Source organism: Candida dubliniensis, chromosome R (assembly GCF_000026945.1).
Source record: "Candida dubliniensis CD36 chromosome R, complete sequence".
In the NCBI taxonomy this organism is placed as follows: domain Eukaryota; kingdom Fungi; phylum Ascomycota; class Pichiomycetes; order Serinales; family Debaryomycetaceae; genus Candida; species Candida dubliniensis.
In genome coordinates, this window is record NC_012867.1 from 1,221,435 (window position 1) to 1,249,045 (window position 27,611).

At 34.4% G+C, this 27,611-nt stretch overlaps 10 protein-coding genes and 1 non-coding gene across 11 annotated transcripts; 4 read left to right on the forward strand and 7 right to left on the reverse strand. All coding sequences in view use genetic code 12, as the record gives it.

Moving 5' to 3' along the window:
- Nucleotides 1-75: 75 nt before the first annotated feature.
- Nucleotides 76-921, reverse strand: CD36_31260 (vacuolar protein sorting-associated protein, putative; the record flags this gene model as incomplete). Its single annotated transcript, XM_002422073.1, has 1 exon — nucleotides 76-921. One exon carries the CDS (start codon nucleotides 919-921, stop codon nucleotides 76-78), a length of 846 nt encoding a protein of 281 aa, XP_002422118.1.
- Nucleotides 922-1,233: 312 nt separating this feature from the next.
- Nucleotides 1,234-2,745, forward strand: CD36_31270 (GTPase-activating protein, putative; the record flags this gene model as incomplete). Its single annotated transcript, XM_002422074.1, has 1 exon — nucleotides 1,234-2,745. One exon carries the CDS (start codon nucleotides 1,234-1,236, stop codon nucleotides 2,743-2,745), a length of 1,512 nt encoding a protein of 503 aa, XP_002422119.1.
- A 230-nt stretch (nucleotides 2,746-2,975) lies between these two features.
- Nucleotides 2,976-3,362, forward strand: CD36_31290 (transcription elongation factor, putative; the record flags this gene model as incomplete). Its single annotated transcript, XM_002422075.1, has 1 exon — nucleotides 2,976-3,362. The coding sequence occupies one exon, from the start codon at nucleotides 2,976-2,978 to the stop codon at nucleotides 3,360-3,362; it is 387 nt and encodes a 128-aa protein (XP_002422120.1).
- Nucleotides 3,363-3,548: 186 nt separating this feature from the next.
- Nucleotides 3,549-7,181, reverse strand: CD36_31300 (MAP-homologous protein, putative; the record flags this gene model as incomplete). The annotated part of the gene is made up of 1 exon (XM_002422076.1): nucleotides 3,549-7,181. The coding sequence occupies one exon, from the start codon at nucleotides 7,179-7,181 to the stop codon at nucleotides 3,549-3,551; it is 3,633 nt and encodes a 1,210-aa protein (XP_002422121.1).
- An 810-nt stretch (nucleotides 7,182-7,991) lies between these two features.
- Nucleotides 7,992-8,073, reverse strand: tRNA-Ser (AGA). The gene has a single exon. It is a non-coding gene; the product is annotated as a tRNA-Ser (tRNA).
- Nucleotides 8,074-8,856: 783 nt separating this feature from the next.
- Nucleotides 8,857-9,975, forward strand: CEK2 (MAP kinase, putative; the record flags this gene model as incomplete). The annotated part of the gene is made up of 1 exon (XM_002422077.1): nucleotides 8,857-9,975. One exon carries the CDS (start codon nucleotides 8,857-8,859, stop codon nucleotides 9,973-9,975), a length of 1,119 nt encoding a protein of 372 aa, XP_002422122.1.
- Nucleotides 9,976-10,139: 164 nt separating this feature from the next.
- On the reverse strand, nucleotides 10,140-13,256 carry CD36_31330 (probable ATP-dependent permease precursor, putative; the record flags this gene model as incomplete). The annotated part of the gene is made up of 1 exon (XM_002422078.1): nucleotides 10,140-13,256. One exon carries the CDS (start codon nucleotides 13,254-13,256, stop codon nucleotides 10,140-10,142), a length of 3,117 nt encoding a protein of 1,038 aa, XP_002422123.1.
- A 909-nt stretch (nucleotides 13,257-14,165) lies between these two features.
- On the reverse strand, nucleotides 14,166-15,500 carry CD36_31350 (mitochondrial ATP-dependent chaperone, putative; the record flags this gene model as incomplete). Its single annotated transcript, XM_002422079.1, has 1 exon — nucleotides 14,166-15,500. The coding sequence occupies one exon, from the start codon at nucleotides 15,498-15,500 to the stop codon at nucleotides 14,166-14,168; it is 1,335 nt and encodes a 444-aa protein (XP_002422124.1).
- A 305-nt stretch (nucleotides 15,501-15,805) lies between these two features.
- On the forward strand, nucleotides 15,806-19,711 carry CD36_31360 (ubiquitin carboxyl-terminal hydrolase, putative; the record flags this gene model as incomplete). The annotated part of the gene is made up of 1 exon (XM_002422080.1): nucleotides 15,806-19,711. The coding sequence occupies one exon, from the start codon at nucleotides 15,806-15,808 to the stop codon at nucleotides 19,709-19,711; it is 3,906 nt and encodes a 1,301-aa protein (XP_002422125.1).
- Nucleotides 19,712-19,995: 284 nt separating this feature from the next.
- On the reverse strand, nucleotides 19,996-22,404 carry CD36_31370 (flocculation suppression protein, putative; the record flags this gene model as incomplete). The annotated part of the gene is made up of 1 exon (XM_002422081.1): nucleotides 19,996-22,404. The coding sequence occupies one exon, from the start codon at nucleotides 22,402-22,404 to the stop codon at nucleotides 19,996-19,998; it is 2,409 nt and encodes an 802-aa protein (XP_002422126.1).
- Nucleotides 22,405-24,723: 2,319 nt separating this feature from the next.
- CD36_31380 (hypothetical protein) lies at nucleotides 24,724-25,107 on the reverse strand (the record flags this gene model as incomplete). The annotated part of the gene is made up of 1 exon (XM_002422082.1): nucleotides 24,724-25,107. One exon carries the CDS (start codon nucleotides 25,105-25,107, stop codon nucleotides 24,724-24,726), a length of 384 nt encoding a protein of 127 aa, XP_002422127.1.
- Between the last annotated feature and the right edge of the window lie 2,504 nt (nucleotides 25,108-27,611).

Consider the following 27,611-nt stretch of genomic DNA (forward strand, 5'->3'; position numbering starts at 1 on the left):
AAATGTCTGAAATATATTATCGACTTATCAAACACTATATGTCAGCATTAATATATACATACCACGGTAATACATTTATTTGGATTTTTTTGCATTGCGTTCATTTTCTACTTCTTCTTCTTCTTCTTCTCCTTCCAAAGGTCTCTTTTTGGAAAGCTCTTGTTCCTCTACATCATCGTCACTCAAGTCCAATTCTTCACCTTCAGTTGTGTCCTCTTCATCATTTGCATCATCGTCTTCATCCGGTGACAATGCTATAATATAATACTTTAACGCGTTCAAATATAAGTCCTCGGATAACAAAGTGGCCAAATCTTCTCCGTTTCTAAACTCTTTACCTGGCTTTTCTCCAGTCCAATTGAACCACGAGAAGAACGATTTCATCCCTAATCTATAGTTTTTCTTGTCCTTTGCTGACATATCCTTTTTGTCTTTGCCTTTATACTTTTCTTTAATTGCAGACGGATTAATTTTGCTCAACTCATTGGGCCATTGCACTTCAACTGGTTCTGACACTATACGTTCATCTCCATCCTCTTGTATTAAAATTTTGAATTTTTTCGTTATTTCCTGTTCAGGGATATAAGGATTCTTACCAAAAGTTATAGTTATGTTGAAATCCTTAAAATGATCTGCCTCCTCATAAACAACTGGATAATAAACATAGATATCGTCAATGTACTCTAAATACTTTAAATCATCAGGACTGATGTAATCAGCGAAATCATCATTTTCAGCTAAAACAATGTACCAGAATTTTGGAATTTCTTTCAAAATAGAACGTCTTTTGGCATACATTGGTTGTGTCTTTTTAATTCTATAGATTTCGGCATCCCTCTCCACTTGGCTCATCTCTTTCTCCCAATCACCAAGTTTATCCAAGCTCAATTGAAGGCGTTTTCCTTCGTCTTTCTCTGCCATTATGTATGTGTTTCTGTAAAACTTGATAGGAAAAATACGATTTTAAGAAGTTAAATCGAAAATTGACTTTTTAGAACAAGTATTTTACTCTTGGTGTCGTATTTTCTTCGTTCAGCTTTCGTTGTCGCTTAGCAGAAGTAACGTTTGGAGAATTCACTTTTTTTTTTTTTTTATGTGCTTTCTCCATTGTTTTTTTTTTTATCGTCTTTGGTTGTGTCCAAGATCCTGAAATTGTCCACAACCATTACTGAGGTAAATCCTGTCCACACAAACCAAACATAACAAAACCCCATTTCAACTCTTTATATTATCATGCTAAAAGAAAATGAGATTATATCTCGAGCGCTTGTTACTATTGACAATTTCAAGGGAAGTTTAAAGGCATTTAAATCATCGATTACTGCTGGGGAGTACACTCAACTCCACATGCCCAACTGTTTTTCACGAACATTGGTATGGAAAGTATGTTTAATTACTGACAGTCTCAAGATCAGTACCTGGGAATCCAAACTTAACGATTCCAGAGTTGTTTTTGGGCAGCTAATCAGCAGGGATGATATGAAATTGCCATGGAACAAGCTTGATCCGGATAGTATGTTTTACCATTCTGGGGATTTGTCCGGAAAATCGAGTATAACTAGGAAACTGTCACTACAGAATCCAAAAGGGTTACATAAGGTGTCACTTCTTAGAGTAAATACTACAGAGGATCCATTGACATCATCAGCTCGATCGCTGAGCTATGTCAACACTGGCGATGATCTTGAATTGCTTCAAACCATCATACTAGATATCGATCGTTTATTTCCCGGTGAAGGTTTTTTCAACGAATCCAATCAATATTCCATTCATTGCAAAAAACAGTTGATTGAGATACTATACTTATGGTCTAAATGTAACCCGCAAGTGGGGTACAAACAGGGTTTACACGAAATATTGGGTTTGATATACATGAACTTGTCACAAGAATCTGTGGATATTTCTCAGACAAACACGTTTTCTAGCGACGATATGAAAATACTTAGTCTCTATGATATTCACTACTTATGTCATGACGTTTTTACAATATTCAACAAATTTATGTTACAGAGTGGCAATATAACACATTTTTACGCAAGTGAAGATGCATTATGGAAGTCAATTGAAAAATTCAACGCGTGCTTGATGAAAATTGACCAATTTATTCATTACACATTAAGCACAAAGCTAAACTTAGAGGCCCAATTATGGATAATCAGATATCTAAGATTATTGTTGCTTCGAGAATTAGGAAGTGATTTGGAAACCACAATGTTGTTGTGGGACAAATTGGTATCACTACAATTACCTATAAATCTGGGAAATAGTATTTCCGCAATTCCCGACATATTGAATTTCATGATAATTCAGTTGCTTATACAAGTCAAGACAGACATATTATCGAGCGATTTCAGTGAATGCTTGTCAATATTGTTGCATTATCCATTTAAACCTGCATCTCATACAGAAAAACACGAGTTTGTGAAAAGACTATTCAAGGATGCAGTGAAACTTTACGAGAAACGAAACGATGATTTGAAACTATATGAATATGGTATACGGTTGAATAACAGATATAACCCGAATTTGAGAATTCTTATGAATTATTCAAACGGTGAAAGAAGCAGTAGCGAGTCAGTGAACTCCAGTCGTGCTGCCAGTCCAGCACCTAGCACCAATCCTCCACCTACTAGTGCACCGCCATTACTTTCTAGCTCACGTAATGACAATATGAAATTTGAAAAGATGAGATTGGAAATGAGACTAAAGAAAAAAGCCCAGCTGATGATTAACCACCCTAAGTAGGTATAAACTTTCAAGTTTTGTAGAACCTTAGAAAATAGAACCTTAGATAAATTGGTATTCTTTATAATATATATTGCGACATTTTTGTGCGACATAGAAAAAGTGAATTTGTTCACTGGAAAAGAAATTCATGGTAAAATGAAAATCTGAAAACTAACAAAGCAAAAAAAAACCCACCATCAATAATCAGATATATTATTGGAGCTTACCACCATCAATAAATCAATACAATGGGTAAAAGAAAGTCATCATCACGTAAACCAGCAAAGAAGATCAAGCAAACACTTGATACCACATTTACATGTTTGTTTTGTAATCATGAGAAATCAGTCATTTGTACAATAGATAAGAAGAATTTATTAGGTGAATTGCACTGTAAAATATGTGGGCAAAGTTTTCAAACTGCTATACATTCATTATCCCAACCAGTGGATATATATAGTGACTGGATTGATGCTTGTGAGGATTTAGCAGAAGAAGCAGAAAGAAACGGTAATGATGAAGAAGGTGATGTTTATTCTGATGGGGATGACAATACTAGTACCAATAATGGTTCTGGAAGACATGACAAAGACCCCATCCTAGATTCTGAAGACGAAGATGATGAAAATTTTTAAAGCCTTTGGTTTACAACAATATGCATAGAAAAAAGAATTATATATATATTGTATTATATTCACAAATCTATTAAAAAAAAAAAAAACAACACTATTGAGAATTAGAAAAAGCACCAGTAGGAACAGTAATGCCCAAAACACAAACAAAAACAAAAGCTGGGTGAGGAGGAGATACTAGTTCTATTTCTACTTGAAGAGATTCTTCAATACTTCGTCATATGTATCATTCAATGCATGTGTCTTCTCGGTTCCTGGGCTAGTCTCATCTGCATCGGTACCTTTTGAAAGTCCGTCCATTTGTTCAACAGATAATTTCTGCAATCTTGATCTGATGCTTTCAATGTCGAGTAGATTTTCTTCCTGACCACTTCCACCCTGCTTCTGATGAGACTGGAAAACTCTCTCCAAAGAAACTCCCTTCTTCTTCAAATCACTTAAAAAGTCGATCACCTTGTCTAAATCAGACAATTCAACACTCATCAATTTCTTTCGCAATTCCTCTCCTGTTGCTTCCGGGTATGGAGAATTTGGGCTGTGGAAATCTCGAAGCTTGGCCAATTTCAAAACAGACCCTTCTTCTTTATCTAAATTATTCAAACTTGTGCGAGAGTTTGATCTTGACATTACCAAAGGTGACTTGCTGGCTAACACATTTGCTGCTGGCTGAGGATCTAAATGATCAGATTGCTCAAATTGCGGGCTTTCTTCATTTCCCTCTCTCGTACCAATCATGCTAGTCAAATATCCTGCGTTTTTATTGTTCTCATGTACCAAACTTGGATCAATTAACTGCAACCCTTTTTCAATACTGGAGTCTATGAATATCAATCTAATTAAAGTTTCCTTCCCATCTAGATCTAATCTATTCTTTAACTGCATTCTCAATAGTTCATTAATAGTTTGTCTCAATTCATGACTAATCGATCTCGCACGTTCAATGAACTTTGTAATTTCTGGCAGTTGTAAATCAAGTTTCTGTTGTGATTTCAATAATAGAATCTCATGTAGTTGCTCTGTCATCGATACATTGCAAGGTGAGTCGTCTGACAACAACGGAGTTTTCACATCTGCCTTTTTAGCAGAGTATAACAATCTCTCCATATTTCTCATAGTGTATAATCCCATTCTTTCTTTAAAGATGTCAGGGAAGTTGTCGGAATCCGCATCCACATTAATTAAACTCTGCGAATTCTTCACAGCATTAACTAATGCGCTTCCACAAGTAAAGTCAAGTTTAGAACCCAAAATAGAAAAGTATCCCAAGCTTTTGCAAAATGGTAGTATTTCCGCAATTTGCAAAACTGATGATTTACTAAAATTCTCGTTTTCCAAGTGAAGTCGAACCAATTTAGGAAAAAGGGGAAGTTTAGAAATAAAATAATTCACACTGGCAATTTCATTTGCATCTGCCTCGTCATTATCACTCTTCCCAAAAGTTCCAAACAATCTTTGGTTGTTGGAAAAATCGACATATTTTAAATTGGGCAATTTCATCAACACTCGTTCAAAAGATTCTTTAAAAATATCCCCAAGACTCACGTTCGTGGAATTTAGACTCACAAATGATAATGCTGAATTCAGCAATATTTCATCAAAATCCGGACGTTTTGAATAATCAACAAGAATCTTTAACATATGAACACTCAGGAAGTCATTATAACCAAAGTCTATACCCCTGGCAAAGTCTTTAAAAAGCCATTCATCAACAACGATTTTCATATGCCGAGAAGTTAACTGGTTGAACGCCAACCCTAATCTCGAAGTCTTCTTCAGCACAGCTAATGATATCAATTTTTCAAAGATTTCAATGTCCGTAATACGACAACCAGTTAAAATCAATTCTTCTATACCACCTCTTGCCACCAAAGTGGCCACAAACAATTCCCAATCAACGTCTGAACGATTGTCTTTATTGGATACCATTCTTACCAAGTTTTCGTCAAATTTGCTGTCGTTTTTTTTCTTTTTCTTTTTAAGGGTATTCACTGATAATGAGGGACATTGTGTTATATCCAACCTGTTCAACACTGTATTTCTTGATAAGAACCAGCACAACAAGGACCAGCCTTTCTGATCAATTGGAGTATTCCTCAAACTAAGTTTCTCCAACTGCTTTTTGGCACTCATCGCCGAGAGCAAGATTTTAAATTGCTCCACTGAAAAATTCACTCCGTCCAAGGAAACACATATCACAGGGGCGATTCGCAAAAAGTCAGCAAATGATTGAATCTCAATCATAGTGGGCGTTGGATTACGCAACTGCAAAACAGGTATTGGTGCCATTGATCCTTTTGGTATTTGCTTTAATATTGCAGGTATAGGAAGAATCTCTCGCAAATGACAACAACGAGCATACATTGTATCGAGCGCCATTTTTTTAATAGGTGCTGAATAATTAACAGCTTGGTGACGGGCCATTGGAGTGTCTATAGTAAAAGATTTGGCATGCTTGTCAACAGAAGGTTCACTGTCCAGTTGCATTGACTCCGATGATTGGTTACTCCCATCTTCATCATTATTATTGTCTTCGTCTTGAGCATTCGAATCATGTTCATCTTGCTTGGGCGGATCTGCATCTTTTTTTATATAACCCAAAGCACCTGTACCTCCAACCACTATCCCACCTCCTAATCCCTTTTGTGATTTTTCAATCTCGAGTCGCTCTTCATCAGTAAGTGGGCGTATGTTAACAGTTCCATTAGGCAACACTTCAACATTACCTTTTCTTGGGGTTCTGGAGGGAATCTGTTGTGGTGGATCTATTAGAAAAGTTGACGAATGAAATGCTACTCGCTTCAATGGTTTTAAACCTTGGAAACTTGGATTATTCTCCAACCCATTTTTCACTTGTGACAGTGGTGTGGCTGAACCAGAAACCAGGGATCTCGGCAGACTGAGTTCTCCATTCTTCATCGCAACGCTATTTCTTCTTTTGAAAAAGCCAGAAACTCTGCTGGCACTTACTTCATCTTTTGCCTTATTATAATTGGTAGGTTCAGATGCATTAACTAAAACAGAGGGCAAGCATTCATCTTTGGCTGAATGGGATGATGAAGCAACAGATGCACGTCGATCACTTTTTCGGTAGAACTTTATATATTCCTCCAATCGAGGATCACAAGTATCGTGAGTATATGCTGGAGTGGACATTGTTCTTTGAAGGTTACTACCTGAAACTAACTTAGGTGAAGATGACAATGAAGCAATGCTGGAGTTTGAACTATCATTTGATTTCTTATCTGGATTTACACTATAGCCAGGCTTAAAAAGTCCATCTTGGTGATTGCTTGGCGGAGTCGGAGAATCCTTATGAAATCTGCTTTTCAATTTTGACAAAAACCCACCACTACTACTTACCGAAACGCTACTTCGTCTTCTTGGTTGTTGTTGTTCTACTTCATGTCGATGATGACGTGGCGAGGTATCAGATGCAATATTTTCTTCCTGAATTGGAGCAATTGATGGTTTCGTTTTATTAGTGTAGTTTTCATTGGAGTTCGAAATAGCTGAAGTAAGATGTGAAGTTGGGATTGTTGCTACTTGTGAATTCAAGTTTGGCTCTCGTGGAGTGCTAACCAGAGGTTGCACATCAGCATTTGGATCTATCGACGAATCGGTGATAAACCAATCAACATCTGTATCTTGGACACCTTTTGTATATAAACAAGTTTCTTCTGCTAATATATCTCTCATTTTTTCCATATCTATCTGTGGTTTAGTCTTTTGATCGATTGATGGAAAGGAATCATTCACTGGTGGTTGCTGTCCTCTGGATGTAGAAAACAGGTTCTTTCCGGAATCTTCATTTGTGGGAGTCATTATTAATGTGACAATATAATAGAATCACCCAGAAATTAAATATTATTTATTACAATCAAAAATATTTAAGGTCAGTTAATTTCTTGCAAGGCTGAATGAAATTGAAAACAAAAATAATCTTTTAATAACGAAGAATGGTGCGAGAGAGAGAGGGCTATTAAGGCCAGTGGAAATTTGGACAAAAAATGGAAGAAAAAGAAAAAAAAATGTATGTATGCATATACTGAATTGAATTATTGTATTATATAATTGATTAAAAATTACACGGGGATTGTCGATGGTATTTCGTTAATTCTTTTTTTTTTTGGGTTTTCTTTTTTGTGTTTTGCCCAGGTTTATTTTATTTCGGGTTCGCCATCACCACCACCGCAACAACAACCAGCAACAATATTGATAGTCTGGTACGATATTCCTACCACTGATCCTTTTGTACAAAATGTAAATAAGAACGTCATGCAGCAATGTTGAATCACCTAGTCTCAAGTAACTAATAATACTAAAAATAACGTGAGAATTTACAAACACATTTTTTTGTTAAGCTTCTTTTCTCTTTCACCTAGCCACCACCACCACTATTCCCCTCCCAGTCTCTCCCCACATGATTTTGACTTTTTTTTTTAGCGTCTTCAAACTTTCAAATATTGAATAGTAGCATGAGTTCAAGCTTATGCATTCTCTCATCTATTTAAAAATCATTTAATCAGTTTCCAACACACCGTGCAGATATAGTAAGAGAATAGATAAAAAAAATAAGCTGACAAAAACAAAAGATCACACCAGATTTAGTTTAAAATACTAGAAAAAAAATAACGACAACTGCAGGACTCGAACCTGCGCGGGCAAAGCCCAAAAGATTTCTAATCTTTCTCCTTAACCACTCGGACAAGTTGCCTTAAAGATGAATTTTTAAAGGCCAAAAGGAAAAATGAGCATTTATTACCAAATGAATATTTGAAGTTTGGCTAACTATGGTTGTCATTTTCAATTCCCAGACAAATACCGTTAAATATAAACGACATGATATGATTGGAGTATTATTTCCTTTAAAATGTAACCAAATTGGTTATGTACTTTCTCCACCTATTGGAACTTCACATTACTTGTGAAACAAGATAGTACAACTGGCTTTAAATGCACAAATAAAACTCTTCCCAAAAGCCATATTATAGCACAGAAACAGACAATCATTGTTACTCCTTTCTTTTCATTCATAGTAAATTAATAAAGCCACATTAACGAATTCTCTGACCCAGGAGTATTGCCGCTACCCTAGGAATCAATATTCAGCCGCTTCAGTGCCTCAATAACTTATTTGCGTTTCATTACTTTCTATACTCTTATACTATTCCTTGTTTCAAATTTAAACTTTAACTAAAACATGAAACATAGAACCAAGTTTTACAATACCTGACAAAAAATAAATGATGATAGTCCTTTTTTTATATTTTATTCTTTTTTTTTTTCCCGCTTTTTTCCCCTTCTTGTTTCCATGTTAAATTTCATCTCTAACCACTAATTATCAATGATATCAAAAAGTGAGAGACATTGGCAACCATTTAAATACAAAGTTGAATACCTCCCCCCCTTAATAAATATAAATACTTGTTTTTCCTTTTTTTTTTCTTTTTTTTTTTGTTATTTTTATATAAAACCAAAGCTGTGAATCCCAATAAAAATGAAGAAATCTACTGGCCCCACACAATCTCGCCAAGTAGTTTTCAACATATCTCAAAACTTTAAAGTGCTCAAGATTTTGGGAGAAGGTGCTTACGGTATTGTTGCTTTGGCAGTACATTTGCCCACTGAAACTAAAGTGGCCATCAAGAAAATTGAACCATTTGAAAGGCCATTATTCTGTCTTCGTACTTTACGAGAAATCAAACTATTAACAAAATTCAAAAACCACGATAATATAGTTCGATTATATGATGTACAAAAGCCCATGAATTATGATAGCTTTAATGAAGTTTATCTTATTCAGGAATATATGCCTCTGGATTTGCATAATATTATACACACTCATCTTTTGAGTGATCAACATGTTCAATATTTTATTTATCAGATTCTTAAAGGTTTGAAAATGATCCATAGTGCAAGAGTGATACACCGTGATTTGAAACCGTCCAATATTTTAGTCAATGAAAGATGTGACTTGAAGATTTGTGATTTTGGATTAGCTCGCTTAGATACCAAGCATTATAATTTTGATGATACATCTAGAATTTCAATGCTAACTGAATACGTCGCTACAAGATGGTATCGAGCTCCAGAAATCATGTTGAGCGCATCCAATTATTCCACAGCCATTGATCTTTGGTCAGTGGGTTGTATATTAGCTGAACTTTTGACTTACAGAGCCTTGTTTCCTGGCTCTGACTACATTAATCAATTGAAACTAATCTTTGAAGTACTTGGAACACCTACTGATGAAGACTTACAGATTATCAAATCAGACCGTGCCCAAAAATTTATCAAATCTTTACCATCAAAAGTCAAAATTAACTTGAGTGACTTTATTAATAATCATCCATGTAGAAATATTAAGCATCGTGCTCGAGACCCAGTAAATCCACTAGCCATAGACTTATTGGAAAGATTATTGGTTTTTGATCCCGCTAAAAGAATCACCGTTCAAGAGGCATTAGAACATCCTTATTTAAATTCATATCACGATCAACTTGATGAACCCGTAACACTGCCAATACCTATAAAAGAGTTTGAATTTGATATAGATAAGAAAAATTTGGATACCAATGACTTGAAAAAACAAATTTTCGAAATGGTAATGTCGTAATACTTGAGTCAATTAATCGCTTTTATTAATGTTTGAAATTATTATACTTTATAAATATATCGGTACGTAATACTTTTAATTTGTTTAGTGAAGTTTTCTTTTCCATTCTACCTTTTTCTTTTTATTGAAACTTTTATTAGGCCACTGTTATACTCCCACGACGATTATCTTTTCTCAACTGTAAAATAAACCAAAAATATATATCCTAGGCCCAAAAACACAGCAGACAATCCTCCTAAAAATGAAATATCTTTCCAAAATGCACCCACGTCAAACCCAAAGGTACTCAAAATCACAGCACCAGGAACTTCAATAGATAATCCATATTTCTTTTCCCGCAATATCAAGTCTTTAACTTCATTGATGGATAAGGATTCATATGCATAATGAAACACGGATACCCACTCCAACCATTTTATTTGCATATTCAAATCTTCGCTGTTTATAAACAATCCAGCAAATAACAACGACATTAATAATAACAAAACCCCAACCATCGTGGAAGTTCCTGGCTCTTTCACTAATATCCCCACAATCAACATTTCAAGGGCAACCGACACATTAAACAACACCAAAACCAAAATAGCTTTAAGGAAAGCATTATGCTCCATAGTCAAGCCAACCAAGGGATATGCAATACTAATCAAAATAATGGGTGGTAATACTCTCAATGGAATTATATCGCAAAAAAGCTTACTAACATAATAACTAAATGGATTGTAGTAGTTGTTGGCTCGTTCTCTGATAAAAATAATTCTCTCTGTTGCAAATGAATGCAATCCAGTTAATGCCGAAAATCCAAAAAATGCCAACAAAAAGAAGAAAAACCCTAATCTATTCTGGAACCCACTAATATCGTTGGAAACGTCATAGTACAAATAACCACAGAATAACCCAACCGCCAAGGACAAAACGTAATGTGCCAACAATAGTCTTGGATTTCTGTACAAGTTTTTAAACGTTCTGGAAGCAAGAATAGTGATCTGAGTAAATATTGACGCCTTTTTGATATCCCGACTGCCTTGTGTCAATGGTAGAGGGTTTTCCTTACCGTTAGTTATCTCTTGCTTGATTTCAAATGCAGAGGGAGACTCTATGAACAAAGTTGGCAATTTATTTCTTAAACGAAGTATAGTTTCTTCTTCACCACCTTTAGACTTACGATGCCCAATAATATCAGTGTTATATTCATCACGATGAACAGCAAAATGCTCCCATTCACTAGTAGTGTCTACTTGACTCTCAGATCTAGTGCTCAAAAAAGCAGCATGAATATTGGCATCATGCAAATCACTCGATGACACTACCGCAATACTAGAATCTGCATCAGAGACTTTAACTATCTTGTTATGATCAACAGTGATATCAATCAAATAGTCGGCAATATTGTAACCTGGTGGGCATTTATAGCCATTTTTAGTGAAAAAATCATTACATTTGATCATTTCTCCTGAATATATCAAATCCCCCTCACTAAGCAAAAGCAATTTATCAAACAACGATACAATATTACTTCTTGGTTGATGAATCGTAAAAACAACCGTTCTTTCGTAATCACGTGATAACTTGACCAAACTTTCAATTACATTTCTTGCATTATAAGAGTCCAATCCGGAAGTGGGTTCATCCAAAAATAAAATTGAAGGTGAAGTAACCAATTCACAAGCAATTGAAACTCTTCTTTTTTCACCACCAGAAATGCCCCTTTTAAAATCAGACCCAATAACTCTATCCTTGATACTCAAAATTCTTAGTTCGTTAAGTACTTCAATTACCCTTGCTTGTTTTTGCCCAAAACTCATGTCTCGTGGAAGTCTCAACAATGCACTGTTTAAAACTGTTTCATATACTGTCAATGTAGGTATCAAATGGTCTTCTTGATCAACAAACCCGATAATAGATCTGTAATGTTTTGGGTCTATTGGATTTCCATTAACATAAATCGATCCATTAATCATACCATCCTTGTTCTTACCGGCCAAAATATCCAATAACGTAGTTTTACCAGCACCCGAACCCCCCATTATTGCCAAACATTCTCTTGGTTTTACAAACCCAAAGACTCCATTCAAAATTTGTCGACCACCAGCAACCTCATACTTTATATCTTCAAACGACAATGTTGTAGGCTCAAAGTTTTGATTCATGACGCTAGGATCTGAATCCAATGGCTCATACCCATTTTTCTTGAACAAGGCCGACTCACTAATATTTCTCAAGAGAGAGACAACTGCCAAAACACAAACCAACAAGACCCCAATTATCACAAACAAATTACCAAGAGTGAACTTTGGATTCTCTGGGATAGTGTAACCTGGTATTTCACTTTTATGGATACACTCACCTGATTTACATTGCAACGTAATATAAGGATCACCAAAAACACTTTGAATCAAGTCATTCATACTTGGCTCGGAAAAACGACACTTTTTTGAAGCGACATCACAAGTAAAATCACCTGGACCTTTAATTGTTTCAGTTAAAAATTCAGAAATATCAATTGATCCAGCCTTACCACAAAGCATTCGATCGGGTAAACACTTGCAAGCTACCTCTTCACAATTATAATGAGTAGTATTGGCATTCAAATCATAATCCAAGGTACATCTGTTCAAATCACAATAGAAAGATTCTACCTGATCAATCCAAAATTGAAAATTACAATTTTCTGACGTTTTATTGCATGAAAATGTAGCTTGTGGAATCTTGCCGTCCAATATAGAAAGAATTTTGGGGTTGGTTACATCACACATCTGGTGGAATTTCTTGACTATAATACCCTCTTTGTAACAAGTTCCTTTTAACCCTTCTGGCATGAATTGGTCACACACATCATCTCTTTCACACAAGTTACAATTAATTCCAGACCAGCCTGATTTACAAGCACACTGTTTCTTTTTTCTCACAGGTCTCTTTGAATTACCATCGCCTAAAGATCCACATAAAGGTTCAGAACAATCATTGCCACCAAATCCATCTTGACATTCACACATTCCTGTAAATGTATTACATTGAGAAAATTGAGTACATTCGAAATTTGGTAAGTTACAATTGAAACATGGCGGGCATTCTTTGTTATCGTCATCATCACCATTGCCATGTCCAGGTTTAGTTTGGTCGACTATTTGAGGATTAATCTGAAATATATCTTGATGAACTAGTGATCTTTTAATTCTTGTAAAAGTAGCTTCAAGTTCTTGATTATTTCCGACCTTCAATCCCATTGTTAATTTCATTAGGCATGAAATGATTGTCCACGCCACAAATAACTTAACATTCATGGTGTGAGTTGATATGGATCTAAGAAAAAAAGTAATTGTAAGGAAAGTAAAACAACGTCTAGGTAAATAATCTATACTATAAATAAGGAAAATAAGAAGTGAAAGTTAGGGGATGTCACAGTCTTCTTAATCAATTTTAAGATAAGAAACAATTGGATTGTTGAATAATTTGAACTTTTTTTTGTGGTTATTAAAGTTAAACACCAAACATAAATTGAAGAAAAAGATGTGTTATCGGACAAGAAAACAATCTTTACTTAGAATGGTAATGGCACAGAATCTTCGCCCGCCCCCCCCCCCCCCCCCCCCCCCCACCCCCCATGTACCCCGATTCCCCTCTCTCATCCGCGATCACCGTATCTACTGGTAGTGGCAGCAACAGCAAGAAAAGAAAAATTTAGCAAAGTTACACACCTGCTTAGCTAAGCAGTATTTTCACAAGGAAAAGAGATCGGCACCAAGAAAATAGCCAAAAACAATAAACAAATACAAGAATCTACAATAACTCAAAGTTAATCACAGGCAATTTCACACAGACCTTACGTACATCCTCAATCAACAAAAGATCAATTTAATATTTTTAAATGCCCGGAATAAAGAAAAACAGAAAAACCTACAATCAGTCTAGTTTTAGACGAGTGCTACGATCGAAACTCAGTTCAAATGGTGGGTCGAATGCAATTGGAATAAAACCCGATAATTGTGATATTTTGATTTACTTAATATATATGAACTATGTTAATCAACTAATAGATGAAGGTGCAAAGTCTCAAAACGGTGGTGCTGGTGAAGAAGGGGAAATTACCGAAGAACGTCTCAACAATGCCAATGATAAACTTATAAAGAAATACAGAGGGTGATGATGACATTTATATACAGGGAACATATCTACCTATCTATGTACAAAATTTAAAATACAGTGTTTGGGTTCTGTAATGTTTCTATCATGGCAATTGCTGCCTCCGGATCTCTCTTGTTGTATACGAACAACCCTTGCAATTGTGCTGTACTAACATGTTGCATATTTAACTTTCTATACTTGGTTAAAAATTTCTCACAAAGCTCTTCTTCATTTTCATAAAATCTTAAGAACATGCGCTTAACTTGATATTCGGTTGCGTTGTCTATCATGACTTTATAATCAACTCTTCCTGGTCTAAGCAAAGCTGGATCCAACTTTTCGGGGTGATTTGTAGTCATAAATGTAATACATTCTTCAGCACTTGCAACACCATCTAACGCATTTAGCAATCCAGAGAAAGTTACCCCATTGCTAAAACCTTGATCATTGGTTTGTTCCCTTTTATTAAAAGCAGCGTCAACATCTTCTAATAGTAAAATAGATCTATTCGGTATGTGATTCATTAAATGGTTCAATCTATCATCAGTCAAATTGTTTTCGGATAGATTTAAGATGCAAATATTGTAATCCAACTCTCCAGCCAATGCTTGTATGAAAGAAGTCTTACCGCTTCCAGGGGGTCCATATAACAAATAGCCTCTTCGGTAAGGTATACCACGTTTGTGATACCATTCACCACTAGTAAGAAAATCCTTAACATCATTGACAATGTTTTCGGCAATTCCTTCATCTAAAATAACCGACCCCAACAATCTTTTGGAGCGAGGCTGTCCAAAAGGTCTCCATTCGGGACCCCATGACGTAAAGATAACTGTTTTCCCTTCACGAGCTTTTAATGCCAAACTTTTTGCCTCGCTCAATAAGTCATTAAACAATTTGCGATCTCGGTAAAGGGTTGTCAAGGTCACAGTTTCAAAAGGTGTACCACTAGTCATGTCCAACAATTTCCCTGATCGTTCACGATTTACTAACATAAATGCCCCCTTATATCTTATCAAATGTTTCCCGGGTCCTGGAACTAATGAAAAATTAGTAGTGATAGCACCATTATCATGAGTGATCACATTGGTTTCAACAGATAAGTGACGCGAAGTTCTATGCTTATATTGGGACATCCATTCCAAGAACCATAGGTACGATTTATCTTTCGAAGGAATTTCCAAATCAACTAATAACTGACGATAAACAAATCCTGATCCTTTCACTACTCCCAGTCTTGCTAATGCCAATCCTGTACCAAGCAACATCAATCCACCACCAGCCGCAAAATACGGGTTATTGACAACTATTTCATTGAACCCCTGGGTTAACATTCCCTTTAAAGTTCCATCTGATGACTCTTTTATTTTTTCGAAATCAATTGACTGAGGTGTCTGAGTCATTCTGCATCACAGTTTGTCGTTTTTCCCAAAAATAATATTTTTCACTATAAATGTTAATCGAAAGGCTGCTTGATTGCCATTTTTCTTCATTTTTTTTTTTTTTTTTTTCCATACAGATTGAGATTTTTGGTGTGCCTTTTTTTTTTGTCTATTTGTTCGTTTGATCGTTTGTTTCTCCCTGACCTGTTTCTCCATTACCAGTTGCCACTTTTTCTATTTTCATTTCCTTTTTGAATACCATCTTCTCAAATCTTTTTACCTAACACAGGCTTCCTTTTGGTTAAATAAAAGGATTATAATTCATAATGATTGATAGTGAAGCAACCATACCTTCATCTTTAGTTTCTGTAGAGACTGAAAATGTTGAAACAGATACAGCAAACTCGGATAAATCTCTTTCCCACATCGACCGAACTAGCAATTCCCCTGATACGGCATCCAATCAATTCCAATCAAACAACCCATTTCGGTCTTCAAGTCTGATAGTATCGGCACCTTCACTGGAGTCAATGCCAGTTTCTCAATTAAGGACTAGAATTGCAAATGCAGAATTGGTGAATTATCCATTTAAAACTTTGAATAGGATCTTGGATGACTTGAAATGGACAGTTCCAGTCCAGGGAAAATATAATTTCAGCATGTTAAACAGTAAGCCAATAGATTATAGTGAGGAATTGAGCAAGGTTGTTAATTCGAGCGTCACGAATTTTGAAACATTGATTTTAAACAATGATTTGGAGTATTGCAAGTCAATTGAGAAAGTGGAGTATTCCAATAGTCAGCAAATGCTTTATATTATGCGAGGTATTTTGCTGGACAAAAGGCACGGAATTTATCATTTCAGATTGGCTGCATTGGAAACTGACTCTAACCCATTTGTAACCAAGCTCATTGATAAACATCAGTACCACGTCATTCCCAAATCCAGCATATCACCGCATGATTTACAAATTTTATTGGAAAATGCTTCTGATATTGATAAAATTGTTGATGATGCATTTTTCAAAAGTTTGAATTCACCAAATGGTCAAATTCTAAGGGTGACATTGTTCCAGGCAGAATTCACCCAAGAAGATTTAGTACCATTGACAGATGAGACGATAATACGAGAAAGGTATTTAGAAGGAATTAAAAGACACCCAAATTTATCACCTGAAACAATTCCAAACCCACTTCATTGTATAAAAACTTTGATCAAAGTGTTAAGAGGACCGGTTACTTTGAAACCTCAGGACACTATCAAAACAATTAATCTCAAAAATACAGTTATGGATGCACAAATTGACGTCAATTTACTTTTTGATAAATTATCGTTTACGTTAAATGGAGATGAAGCAGTACCACCAGACTTGAACAATTTTCCCGACTTGAAGGAATCGTACATTAGAAAGCTTTTGGAGTTGATATATTTCGCGAAAAACTTAAGAGTTCCAAATAACGAGTTTCAGACCTTGTATTCGTTTTCAGACAACATGTCTCAAGTATTTCACACAATAGTTGAATACGATAAGAACGTCAGTGTGAGACATTTCAGCAGCAATTACTCAAACAGATTTCCTTATTTCATTAATTTAAGTGCATCTGCCTATTTTCCCGATGAATTGATAATAAAATGCTTTGAACTTACAGTACAGTCCGACCCAATCAATCAGCTATACTATGTGGATTCCTTAAAGCAAGTACGAAGTTTTAGAAACAACAACGGAGGTTATTCAATAAACAATAAGCTTGACATATATTTCAGACAGAGGAATTTGATAGGCTACAGTGATTTTCTTGAGTCAATGAAGGTATTGGGATTAGCAGTTGAAAACAATGAAATTGAAGCAATTGACGATGATGTTATTATTGCAATGTATCGGAGCCAATTCAAAAATGATCCCAAGAATTACCAGTATTATAATAACCATTTGAACCGAATTGCAGATATCAAAAGTTCTGAAAAACTTGATGATTTCATTCAGAAGGAGTTGTTACCAATCGATTTAGCACTCGACGAGTTGAGTATTGAAGAGATCACAGAGGATGATGTTGTGATTACTGCATACGAATTCAAGCTTGATGAGTTATTGCAGCAAAATGGATTTAATGGAAATGCTAACGAAGTGGTTTTTTTGAATAAGGCTTTACTTTCAGTTGCAGTCCATCGAAGAAGTTACATATTATTGGAGTATTTAGAAACCAAATTACCTGATTATGTGAAAGTACCTTCAATGAATGACATGACCACTCGCAAGGCATTTGAAACCCTTAATATTGATGTCCAGGCTCCTGAATCAGAAATCATCAGCACTTTTCAAGATAAGCTTCTTAAGGGAGATGTGGATATCCGGTTGTTAAGATACGCATTAAAATTGGTTGCTGAGTCCAAAAAATCAGAAATATTATTCAGTTTTTTGAGTACTGGTAAAGTAGATACATCATTACTCCCAGCGCAGAATTGGCCAGCTGGCTTAGACAATATTGGTAATACATGTTACTTAAACTCGTTACTACAATACTATTTTTGTATAAAACCATTGAGAGAATTGATTTTAACATTTAATGAAAACAATTTTAGTGCTAGTGATTATCCTGAAACAAGAAAGATTGGTGGGAGGAAAGTAGAAAATATGGAGCTCCAAAGATCCAATCAATTTGTTTATCAATTGCGTCGATTATTTCAAGAAATGATTTATAGTAACAAAAGATGTGTTCAACCAAGTAAAGAATTAGCGTATTTATCATTTCTTCCATTGTCACAGCCTGTCAATTTCAAAAACCACGCGAAGACTAATCATGTGGATGCAACTGTGATTGAGGGAAATGATCAAGTTCAATTAACTGAAATTGAGAACAACAAGAATGTTGGTACAACATTTGAACAAGGAGGATTTGAGGAGGGAATATATCAGCAATCAGAGAACGGACTCAATGGTGATAAGGATGTAACTATGACTGATGGTGATGATGAGAAAAATGTAGAAACAAAGGATATCATACACATTGATGGTGAAATTGAAACTGAATCTAATGAGAATAATAAAGATTATTCGTTGGTTGTTGAATCTTCGCAGTCGCCACGGTCATCAAGATCTATTATTGAAGATGAAATAGAAACTCCTGATGCTACTTCAAGTGACGATGATGAAGTTGGATCGAGTCCCAGAATATTACCCATACTGAGCGATCAAATTGAGAGCACAATTGAAGTTGGTAGACAACAAGATGTCACTGAATGTATTGAGAATGTCACATATCAAATCGAAACTGCATTACCACCACAATTGATTGATAAGGATGGCGAACAATATGATTTAATCAAACAATTATTTTGTGGCAAAACCAAGCAAACCATCGTTCCCTTGGATAAACCTGATGATCCACCTAGAATTTCTTTAGAAAGGTTTTTCAGTTTGATTATTAATGTAAGTGACCATCCCAAGAGTATTTATGATGCATTAGATTATTATTTCAACGAAGATGTAGTCAAATTGGATGAAGGATTAGTTAAGAAAAGTATTACGATTCTGGAACTACCACAAATTTTGCAATTCCATGTGCAACGAGTATTATTTGATCGTGAGAAGTTGATGGCATATAAATCAATTGAACCAATTCCATTCAGTGATAAGATTTATTTGGATCGATATTTGGATACCCAAGATGAGGAAATTTTATATAAACGAAATCAAGTGTTTGAATGGAAACGAGATATTGTCAAATTGCAACAACATAAATCCGATTTATTGAAAATTGATCCTGAAACATCGGTATCATTAATTGATAGTTTGAAAATCACAGAAAAATACCTTGAAAATAAAATTATTCTGGATGATTCATTAAGTATTGAATTATCAACTATACAAACGATTAATGATGAGATCAAAAAATTGACATCGAATTTACAAGACATTGATAATCGATTGAATGAATTGAATCATTTAATAAATATACAATTCCAAGATTATAAATCAATTGCATATAACATATTTGCTGTTTTTATTCATCGAGGTGAAGCAAGTTATGGGCATTATTGGGTATACATCAAGGATCCACATAATAATAATATTTTCCGGAAATATAATGATGAAATCGTCACTGAAGTTCCTGCTAGTGAGATATTCAATTTCTTAGAAACAAATACAGCCACTCCTTATTACATTGTTTATATTAAAGAGGAATTAGAATCAAGTTATATAGAACCTTTAAAAAGGGAAATTAAAGAATGAATAATAAATAAATAATAGTTTTATCATAACGAATAATATATATGTAAACGAGAAAGTTAGTAACTGAGTTCGGCAAATGAATGAATGATCGATCGATCAATTAATCTATCATAGTTTGGTACAATGAAAAGACAATTTCAAAATAAATTTATAATAATACAGAATCATGTCCACTATAAACAAATAATATATAAAACTACTACTTCTACATCATGATACACATACATAAGAATTTAACCTTGTAAAAATATATAGTCATTCTTCGAAATTTTGATTTAATTTACTCATTCCAATTTTCTCTTTTTATGATCGTTCTCATTGTCATTACCATTACCGTTATCGTTCATACTATCATTATCCGTCATTGATTTAATTGGTGGTAAACTCACCAGATTACCTGTCCTTATAGATTTGTCTAATTCACTAACGCTAGGCAACGTCCCTGCCGTTAAAGATGCTACTGAATGATTGTCGTTTCTTGAAATTGCAGTTCCAGAAGTTGAAGTGGCTTTGGATGTAGATGTTATCATGGTAGTTGCAGATGCAGATGATGTTGGCTGTTCAGGTATACTTCTAGGTGGTGTAGCGTATCTTACTCTTTTGGGTGATGGAACCCTCAACAGTTTTTGATGTTCATAAACCGTGTTGAATGAATTACGTTGTAAATAATAAGGTGATTGAGGGATTGGCTGTTCAGCCACTGGATTAGGCAACGAATTAGTTCTAGATGATGTAGTTGAAGGATTATGTAACGGTTGTTGTTGTTGTTGTTGTTGTTGTCTGGAGAGTGGTCTTGTAACTGGTTGGGATGACTGAGTTGGTGGTACAGCAGAATTTTCATTCACTTCCTTCTTAACCTCCTTTTGTTGTTGTTGAACAAGTGGTGAGTGATTTACTGGTGTTGGGGCTTTATTTAAAATTTGTGATTTATTACTCAGGTGACTCAATGGAGAATATGTTGATTCTGCCCTATTACGGAAACCTTGAGGTGGCATTGCTGGTCCCAATTGGATATGCAGCTGCAGCTGTGGTTGTTGAGGGTTCAAAGTTGTAGGTGGGTGATTTGGAGTTGATTCCTCAATTAAAATCCTTGAGCTGTTTCTAGAGGGTACTGGTTGTAATGGATCATATACAGACAAGTTTCTCTTTGAATTATTGCTATCTTCACGTGCCCGGAATACACCATTGTTGATTTCTGAACTTCCCAGCGCACGATTGTTTGCGTAAATAGTATAGTGAGGGTTCAAAGCATATGGCTGAGGGGCAACATTAAGATTGGTTGTAGAGGGATTTCTGGAAACACTAGTCGACTCAAGATGATAGTTTGAAGATAAAGATTGACTATGCTGCTGTTGCTGCTGCTGTTGTTGTTGTCCTGCTAACTGCGGTTGGAAGTTTGATTGTTGGGGAATAAACTGATTACCTAACCGTTGCATTCTTTGACTAACCACATTTTTCAAATCACGCACGTCACTTGTAATTCTGTTATCATTAGACAATTTCTCAAGAATCTCCAAAATTGCCATCGAATCAGCTGTTTGATACTTTAATTCATTTTGAAGTAATTCATAGCGATTATTTATTGAAAAGAAATCATTTCGCAACAAATTTATTTGATTAGTCAATTCAACAAACTTGAAATTTGTAGCATTTTCAAAAGATCCTTGAACATTATTTAGAATTGATGGTCTTGTGAGATATTCCTGAGGAGATTGATTCACAGCTCCTGGCGGAATCGGTCCGCTAAAAACAGGCGGGCCATTAGGTACAGGTTGTGGCGGAAGTTGCTGTTGTTGCTGTTGTGCTAATGATTGAATTGGTATTGGAGTAGATGGAGAACGAGGTCTCATGTCAGCGGGTGATTGCATTGAGGTAATGCTATGTTGATGAATGAAGTAGTGAGCACTATCCTCATTTTGATAAGAGTACCCAGTGTTATATTCCATTGGATGTGATGTTGGTGGTAATGATTTTATATTAACAACTTCCTTTTGTGCATTCAATGTCTTTGAGCTTCTTCGTTTTATATTCTTTAACGATTCGGTGTCACCTTTTCTAAATTGGTTGGTAGAGTGTCTAAATTCCCATCTATTGGACTGTAGTTGCTGTTGTTGTTGATCGTCTTGGTTCAAGAATGGCTCATTTACTTTGTGGAACCCATACATGTTTAATTGTCTTATGAACGATGCAATATTGGTGTGCTTGAAGTATTGGGATAACACTCGGGAAAACTCTTCTCCAGGTGTTACATAAAATGAATCCAAGCTTGGAGACCACCATATAAGATGGGATATCGATTCGTCATGTAACATGTCATATAATTTATGTATAAAAACAATTTGTGTTTTCCCTGTTGAATTATTATTGTTACCATTGTTGCTGTTGGTGGCAGTTGTTCCACTAGCGCTACTAGTACTAGAAGCTTTTGATTCAAGATGATCTCCTCGCGGAGTATCTGTGTCTTTTTCTGGATTTAATATGTTGTTCGATTTCATATCTATGGGTGGGTTCATTGTCTGTGGTATAGTTCTTGAGTTGACTGAATTTATAGGAACTGGGGAACTTCTATTTGCAGTGATAGTACTTTGGTTATATGGTGTGTTGCGATTGGTATGTGAACTTCTTGAAGTTGTCGAAGAAGGAGTAGCAGTCGTCGTCGTCGTACCAAATGAAGACAGTAACAAATGACTCATGGATGAAATACAAAAGAATTATTATGAAATAGGTGTTGTTTTTTTTTTCTTCAGAATTTTTTTTTTTTCTTCCAGTTTGTGTTGATGTCTGTTTTAACGTTGGTTATATGTAGGTAATTTAGGGGGAGAAGAAATTAACAATGGATTTAACAATAATGGAAGACAGAAAAAAAAAAAAAAAAAACTCAGATGGAAAATTGATGTGATACTCTGAGAAAACAATAGCAAATATAATTTGATCTGTTTCCGATCAACGATGTATCAACTTATTCTTCTTTGCTGTTATGTTTACTTCAAATTTTTTCAAATTGAAATTAAACACGAAATTTCTGTTCCTTTTATAAAGAATAGTTGAAATGGCAATAAGAATCCTCTGAAACGAATATTAAGGAAAAACAGAAAAAAAAAAAATCTCTTTTTGTTTTTTCAATAACTCCTTTTATTAGATTGCAAGTAGAACCGAAGTGTTTTGGATCAGGAATGATGTATATGCAACTTGGGTTGATTTAAAGTTGGAAATATGGAAATTAGGACCAATTAATATAGCAAAAACTGCAAGAATATGACGAAAGAAAAAAACCTGCCACAGCAAATTTGCCAATTTTAAAAAAAAGCAATGAAAAGTAAAGAGGAAAAGGAAAAAAAAAAAACGGTTGTGAAACGGATGAAATTGAAGTGATCTTGAAAATTTCAACTGTCTGTCTCTGCCTTATTCCTAAGTATGGTTTTCTTGATATGAGTGGCAATTGAGCGTTTGATATATCAAGAGTACTCTTTGGTGAATAAAAAAGCAATAAAAAAAATTGATTGCTGATTTGAAAGTTCAGAAACTGGGGAGTGAACAATTTGAAATTCCAAATAACCCTTTTTTATATTGCTAGCAGATGGAAACAAACTATAATAAAGGAGAATATGAAAAATAACTTGGATATTGTTTTTTTTTCTTTATTACAGTTGTATAAATCAGGTTGACTGTTTTATAATATTATTCAATAATAATAATAACAGTAATAATACTTATTTCAGATGGTTTTAAATGAATGAATGAATGGGGGGGGGGCTCAAATAATAATGATATTAAGATTATTTGCTTGCTTTACTTTATTTTATTCTTGGAAAAAAAAATTCTAGACTTGGGGGGGGGGACCCTCAAATGAACAATAAATTACAAAGTTTGGTTGATTTTTGGAAACCTTTTCTTTAAAAAAAAAATTGAACAAAATGATGTGACTATATTTATAAGGTGGCGATGGTTTGGTTTTTATAGTTTTATGCCTCTATGTTTCTTAATGAAGTTTTCCCTTTTTCTTGTTCTATTTCCTGCGCAAAGATTTGGTACCTTGAAACGTCTAGTATTTATAACAAAAGAAGGAAGGGAGAAAAAAAGATTTGATGACTGAAATTTGGAATCGGCGGGGGACTGTCGGCAATGCTTTTCCTTTAAAAAGAAAAAAAATAGAAACTATAATTTTGAACTTGAAACGTTATTTGGAAGGAAGAACAACTTTAATATTATGCAAGTGGATCTAAACCTAAACACAATACAAAAAAAAGGACGTAGATGTATTGTTACTTAAATGTGTTTAATTTTAGTTTTGAGTTTTTTTGATATCTTTTTTTTGGTTTCCTTTTTGTGTCACAAGAGAGAAAAATAAGTTGATGTGCTGCCAAGTTTAGTGTTTTCTTTTTTTTTTTTTCAGAATCTTGACAAAAAAAAACAGCACAAATTAATAATAAAAAGAACGTGAAAGTATTCAAATTTGTAGGGTTATGTAGTTGGTGTTGATCTAGCCAATTCAATAAACGACTAATAAGGACACTTGGATGAATGAATTGTTTAAATCTGAGATTGTCTAGCTCCACCGATCCAACAAAAGTATATTTCTATCAAAATTTTGAACCAATATTTTTCTATGCTCGTGGAAACAAAACTGTTGCCAAATGGTTTGGCAATCACACACAGATAATAGGAACGATAAGAATACTCTTTCTTGTAAGACTTTTTTTTTTCACCTCCAAGATGGACAGTTGTGAGGTACTTGTAGTTATAGCCTTTGTTAATATTATAATATATGGTGGTTCTGGGAGTGAGATGGGGTGAAAAAAATTTGGTTGTCTAATTGTCTTTTTGAAGTTTTCCAGGCTCAATTCGCTATTAAACAACACTTGAATATAGAACGATGGTGTCCACAATAAATCAATGAAGAAGAAACTAAAGAATTGTAAAGCTGCTAGAAATAAACGATGGTTAGAAAACTGAAGGAGTTTCGCCGGGCTTTATATATAAAATAACAAAACAGGAAGAAAAATTTTGATACTCTAGAAGAATGCAGAATACACTTGCAAAAAAACAAACAAACAAAAAAAAAAAAGAATACAAGCTAATAAATGACAATTCATTACTTGAACAATAACAATATTACATCTCTTCTCTCTTATTGAGTTGGTCAAATCAATGACATTTCTGCTTCTTCTCTTTCCAGTCGCTGTTCTTGTTCTTGTTATTGTTGCTGCTGTTGTTGTTCTGTTTCCTCTGCCTTTGTGCTGAAAAGAAAGATTCTTTGTAATAGATAATGCCAACACCAACTCTACTCCTATTACCACCACTACGTTAAATGACATAATTGTGTTTCTATTTGTGTTTACTACGTTTTTTTTTTCTCTTCTTCTTCTGTTGTTCATCAAATCAAATATTATTATCATTGTTAATAGTTGAAACGCAACACGCAACCCTACAGTAAAGAACAATAGGGATTGAAATTATTCAAACAGGCAGGATCTGATTTTCTTTTGTTTTGATGCATACTTGGTATCATTTTCTGCCGGTCGGAAAAGCATATAAGTTAAAAGTAATAGTGTTCAATGTACTATGTTTATATACAAAAACTGTACAAAGTGTAAACTTATATGTGAACAGACAACCAAACTATTTATCCTTTCAATTATGAATGAATGGACTTCTGATACTTCATATTCTTTGTTCTCAATGTGGATACAGTATGAATTTGTGTAAATCACTCGGTTGTTACTGTTGGTAGTAGGAGCAAGCAAACCATAGACTGAAATAAAAGATGCAAAAAAAAAAAAAAAAGAAACAGGAACATAGCGACCATAGAATGAGAACAATAATCTAAGAACTAAATTCTATATAAAGAAGTAGTTGATGGAAATGTAAGGGTTTCTATATCACATATACTATTGCCATTATTACAACAACTAAAAAACAGACTATGGATTAAAACTAAATTCTTTATTGTTAGTTCGTTCCGTTGCACGGATTCCCGGTACCTCCCTTTCGGCTTTATTATTATTATTACTATTCTTGTTATTATTTTCATTCAGATGCTATCCAGGAAAATACACTGTACAGTAATTTTATAATCTATCGTAGGGATGGAAGAGGGGTTGAAAGAACCAGAATGGTATTTTTTTTTTCCCTTCTTACTCCACTTTCACGATCAGAAAGTTTTATATACCTCTTTTTATAGGAACACAGGATTCTACTAAACATATACTAATAACTTTTTGAAGAAAGTCGAGTAAGATGAAACTTACACTGTAGTAAAAGCAAAACAACATACTAGCAACGAAGAAAACAGTCGTATCCACTACAACAACACCTAAAATCACAAAAAGATTTGCTTTTTTTTTTATTATTTTTAAAGGCATTTGATTATGTTGATCAAGGTTTCTTTTATTGTTCAAATCATATAACAGTCTTTGCAGTAGGCATGGTGGAAATAAATTCATTTAGCTGTGATACAATAAGAACTACAAAACAATAACCATCGTCAATTAGAGTAAGCAATACAAAACAAATAAATAATAAAAAGCTCTTCCATCTGTTCTATTGTGTCTCAATTGGAAACCCAAGGAATACAAAAAAAAAAAAAAAAAAAATCAGCCAATTCTTTAATTTGTTTATTTTATTCCATTTATTGTAAGGAACTTACTTCTCTCTTGTCTTGATCTCTCTGGTACTCATCACAGATTCTGAATGGTCATAACATGAATTTTTCTTATTTAAAAAGAAATAATAGCGAAAAGACGTGACGAATTCAATTATTTGACATTGCTCTACATTCCATCTAATCCGTACACCCCACACCCTATGTACCCTTATACTTGTCGGCATTTGATATTATATTTCTCTATAGCCGGATATATCCAAGGATTTCTTGGTATTTTGATACTTGCGTACAATAATCACATGAAGATCGAAAAAAGATCTTCTCTCCAAATACCAACACCACCAACGAATAAAGAGCGGAGTTAAAGTAATGGCAATGGATAAATTATACGTTTATTCTCTATTAAGTGGAGAAGATAATTTTTCAATTCTTTTTTTCTAGTCATTATTTATTCAAAATACATAATAAGAATTGGGTATAATAAATCTCTATCTTGATGTACATCAATGTAATGGTTTGTAGTTTCATACATCGTTTAATTTCGTAGATTGTAGATTGTTTATTTTTCCAGGCAATTTTGCTTTTTTTTTAGACTTTCGCTAGTTTTGTAGGTTAATATGCACTGCCTCAGTTTTGAAAACAATGCATGAACATTAATCGATTAAGATAATAATGATAAGTAAATAGAGTTTAGAAAAACTTGCATTGAGATCTTCTGTCGTCAATCTTGCTACTTCTAGCAAAAAAAAAATATCTTCTATATACTGCACCAACAACCCCATATTTCATAAACTTACTACAATTTCAACCTTGGGGTTGTATTTCTTTCAACAGTTGCTAACCACTTTCCCCAGAAACAAGTGAAACCATTACAACATAAATGACTACTTCATTGTGTTTGAAAAAAGATACAAAGAAACAAAAAGTACAGCAAACTAGGGACATTCCAGCGGATAAATCCTGTTTATCCATTCCCTGGCCCCAAATAGTTAGTCTTAAACTTAGTTAAAACCGACAATGATAGACTAAAACAAACAATAATAGGAGCAACAATAAAAATACTGCTACATTAGTTTTCTTTAGTCAAATTGTCTTTACAATTTCCAACAGAATACGTTTGCAAAATACCTAGAATGGAATTCAATTCACCACACTTTCCTATGGCTTTCCCCAGTTTTATTGTTACGTCTATTGTTTTCTGAACAAAACAAAAAAAAAGAAAAACTAATAAAATGTATTTCAGAAGTTTTTGAATTCACGAGAGGCTAATTTGTGATTGAACCACAATGGTCGTCC